General features: G+C 37.7%; 1 protein-coding gene across 1 annotated transcript; it reads left to right on the top strand.

The window, feature by feature from the left end:
• Nucleotides 1-319: 319 nt before the first annotated feature.
• On the top strand, nucleotides 320-1237 carry LOC111149615 (olfactory receptor 4A15-like). The gene has a single exon (XM_022506773.1). It carries the CDS (start codon nucleotides 320-322, stop codon nucleotides 1235-1237), a length of 918 nt encoding a protein of 305 aa, XP_022362481.1.
• The last annotated feature ends 1250 nt before the right edge of the window (nucleotides 1238-2487 follow it).

The following is a 2487-nucleotide window of genomic DNA, read 5'->3' as shown; positions in this document are numbered from 1 at the left end:
TCACTACATGTACAATTTTACTAGCTTCCAGTTGGAAAGTTGGTTGTGCCCATCCATTTATTTATACTGTGTCCTTTCCCCACAATGTTTTTAGTGACTTATCTCTGCCTGAGTCAGCAAGACTGGTGAGGTTAGGGAGAATGTTTTCATCCACCTTGTATTCTTATAATTTCTGAAAGTACTGGGACATAAGAAACTACAATGCCTATTAGGTAAATGAATAAACAGATTGTGTTAGATTTCAGGAAGTCACCAGTAATTATCACACTTATAGCTAGTTTTTTCTTGAACTGTGAAATAAGGAGATGCAAAAGAACATATGGAACGCAGGAACAATGTGACTGAGTTTGTCCTCTTGGGGCTCACCCAGAGCCTCCAAGGTCAGAAAATACTCTTTGTCGTGTTCTTGATCATCTACATTGTGACGATGGTGGGCAACCTACTCATTGTGGTGACTGTGGTGGTCAGCCCAACCCTGGATGCCCCTATGTACTTCTTCCTTGGTTACTTATCATTTATGGATGCTGTTTATTCTACTACAGTTACTCCAAATATGATTATAGACTTACTCTATGAGAAGAAAACCATTTCCTTCCAAGCTTGCATGTCCCAGCTCTTTATAGGACACTTATTTGGTGGTGCTGAGGTTTTGCTCCTGGTGGTCATGGCCTATGATCGCTACGTGGCCATCTGCAAACCTTTGCATTATTTGACAATCATGAATCAACGGGTGTGTGTTCTATTGCTGCTTTTGGCCTGGGTTGGAGGTTTTCTGCATGCTGTCGTTAAACTTCTCTCAGTTTACAACCTTCCCTTCTGTGGTCCCAATGTCATCGACCACTTTGTCTGTGACATGTATCCATTATTAAAACTTGCCTGCACTGACACCTACATTATTGGCCTCACTGTGATTGCCAATGATGGGACAATCTGTGTGGGCATCTTTACAGTCTTACTCATTTCCTATGGGGTCATTCTGCACTCCCTGAAGACTCTTAGTCAGGGAGGGAGGCACAAAGCCTTATCCACTTGTGGCTCTCACATTACAGTGGTGGTCCTCTTCTTTGTCCCTTGCATTTTTATGTATGTGAGACCTCCTTCTACTTTACCCATTGATAAATCCTTGACTGTGTTTTACACAGTTATCACCCCTATGTTAAACCCTCCGATCTATACTCTGAGAAATGGAGAGATGAAAGATGCCATGAAAAAGCTGTGGACCAGAAGAAGAAAATGATGCCGAAGAGAAATTGTCACCTTTTTTCAATGAAGAGTTGCTCCATTCAGGAAAGGATTATTTATTTGTAATGAATTTCTCCTCAGGTTTAATGAACTTGTGTATGATGAAAGCATTTAAGGTGTAAATATTATAATGATCAAAAAAGATTTCTAAGACTTTCATAAATTGTTAGGAAAATAGGTCTGTAGCTTTTGGGCATAAAATGTCTTTGTTGAAACCATGGGTTTATGTTCTATGTGATAAGTTATGCTATAGGTAATACTGTACCTTTATTTTCATTACTGGACAACTTTCACTTGCTTCTCTTTTGCACAATCCTTCTTTTTCAGAATTAATAGTGCTCATTACATATTTCTGAGAAGCATTTTAAGAATGGGACCTAAACACTTCGTTCACTCCTTCCTTACAAAGACAACTCCTATTAATACTTGAGGTATATGTCTTATTTTTGTATTTGCAAGATACTTAATTGTATAATTTTGTTCATTGCTTAGCACATAAGATTGAAAGGGAATGCTGTTTCCAAGTTATAATATCAATCATAAAGAAGTTAAGTGAAGAAAAAATTTGAACAAAATACGTAGATATAATAAGTTAGATTCACTTATTTTTCTGAGTAGGGAATCCTATTATCTCATCATGTGGAGAAGTGTTATTTGGTGTTATATTTTCATTGAGATGACCCATTAACATTCCCTGATCATTTGGAATATCTGATAATATTTCTGTCATTTTTTTAGTATCCCCATCTCTTCTTCTGCTTACAGTGTTTCATCGTCTTTTTTAGGGAACTAGGCCTTTCCTTTCATATGTAGAATTACCATAATGCATAATTCATGACCTTCAAATATGTAATATGGAACCTGACAGTAGATATTTTGGATGATATCATTGTCAGAAAGATGCTGACAACATGGCAAGCCATTCTTACCTCTGCTGTGGATGGAATGCAGATTATTCGACAATAAAGAGGCCATAATATATATTGATTTCTGTAATGGAGACCTCTTTCATAAGCATCCCTCTCTCTGAATGAGGTATGAGAGAAAATACTATTGGCCTCTAAAAATGTAGGAAGCATGCAGTCAAAGAAACTCCTGGCTTTGCCTCCCTTATTTAGTCTGGATTCATGAGGTACTCAGGCTTTGGGGAATGGAGCCTTTCACTGGTACGTCACAGTGTATGAAAAACTCTATATCCCAGTTTTCAATCCCAGTTAGTATTACCTAGAGGTACTTTATGTCATC

This window comes from Enhydra lutris, unplaced genomic scaffold (assembly GCF_002288905.1).
Source record: "Enhydra lutris kenyoni isolate GAN:26980312 unplaced genomic scaffold, ASM228890v2 scaffoldscaffold22, whole genome shotgun sequence".
NCBI lineage: Eukaryota > Metazoa > Chordata > Mammalia > Carnivora > Mustelidae > Enhydra > Enhydra lutris.
The sequence above is the reverse complement of the archived record's forward strand: the minus strand, read 5'-3'. Positions and strand labels throughout refer to the sequence as shown.

Coding starts and splice junctions, on each gene's coding strand:
- LOC111149615 (XM_022506773.1), top strand. CDS start 320: ATGGAACGCAGGAACAATGTGACTGAGTTTGTCCTCTTGGGGCTCACC.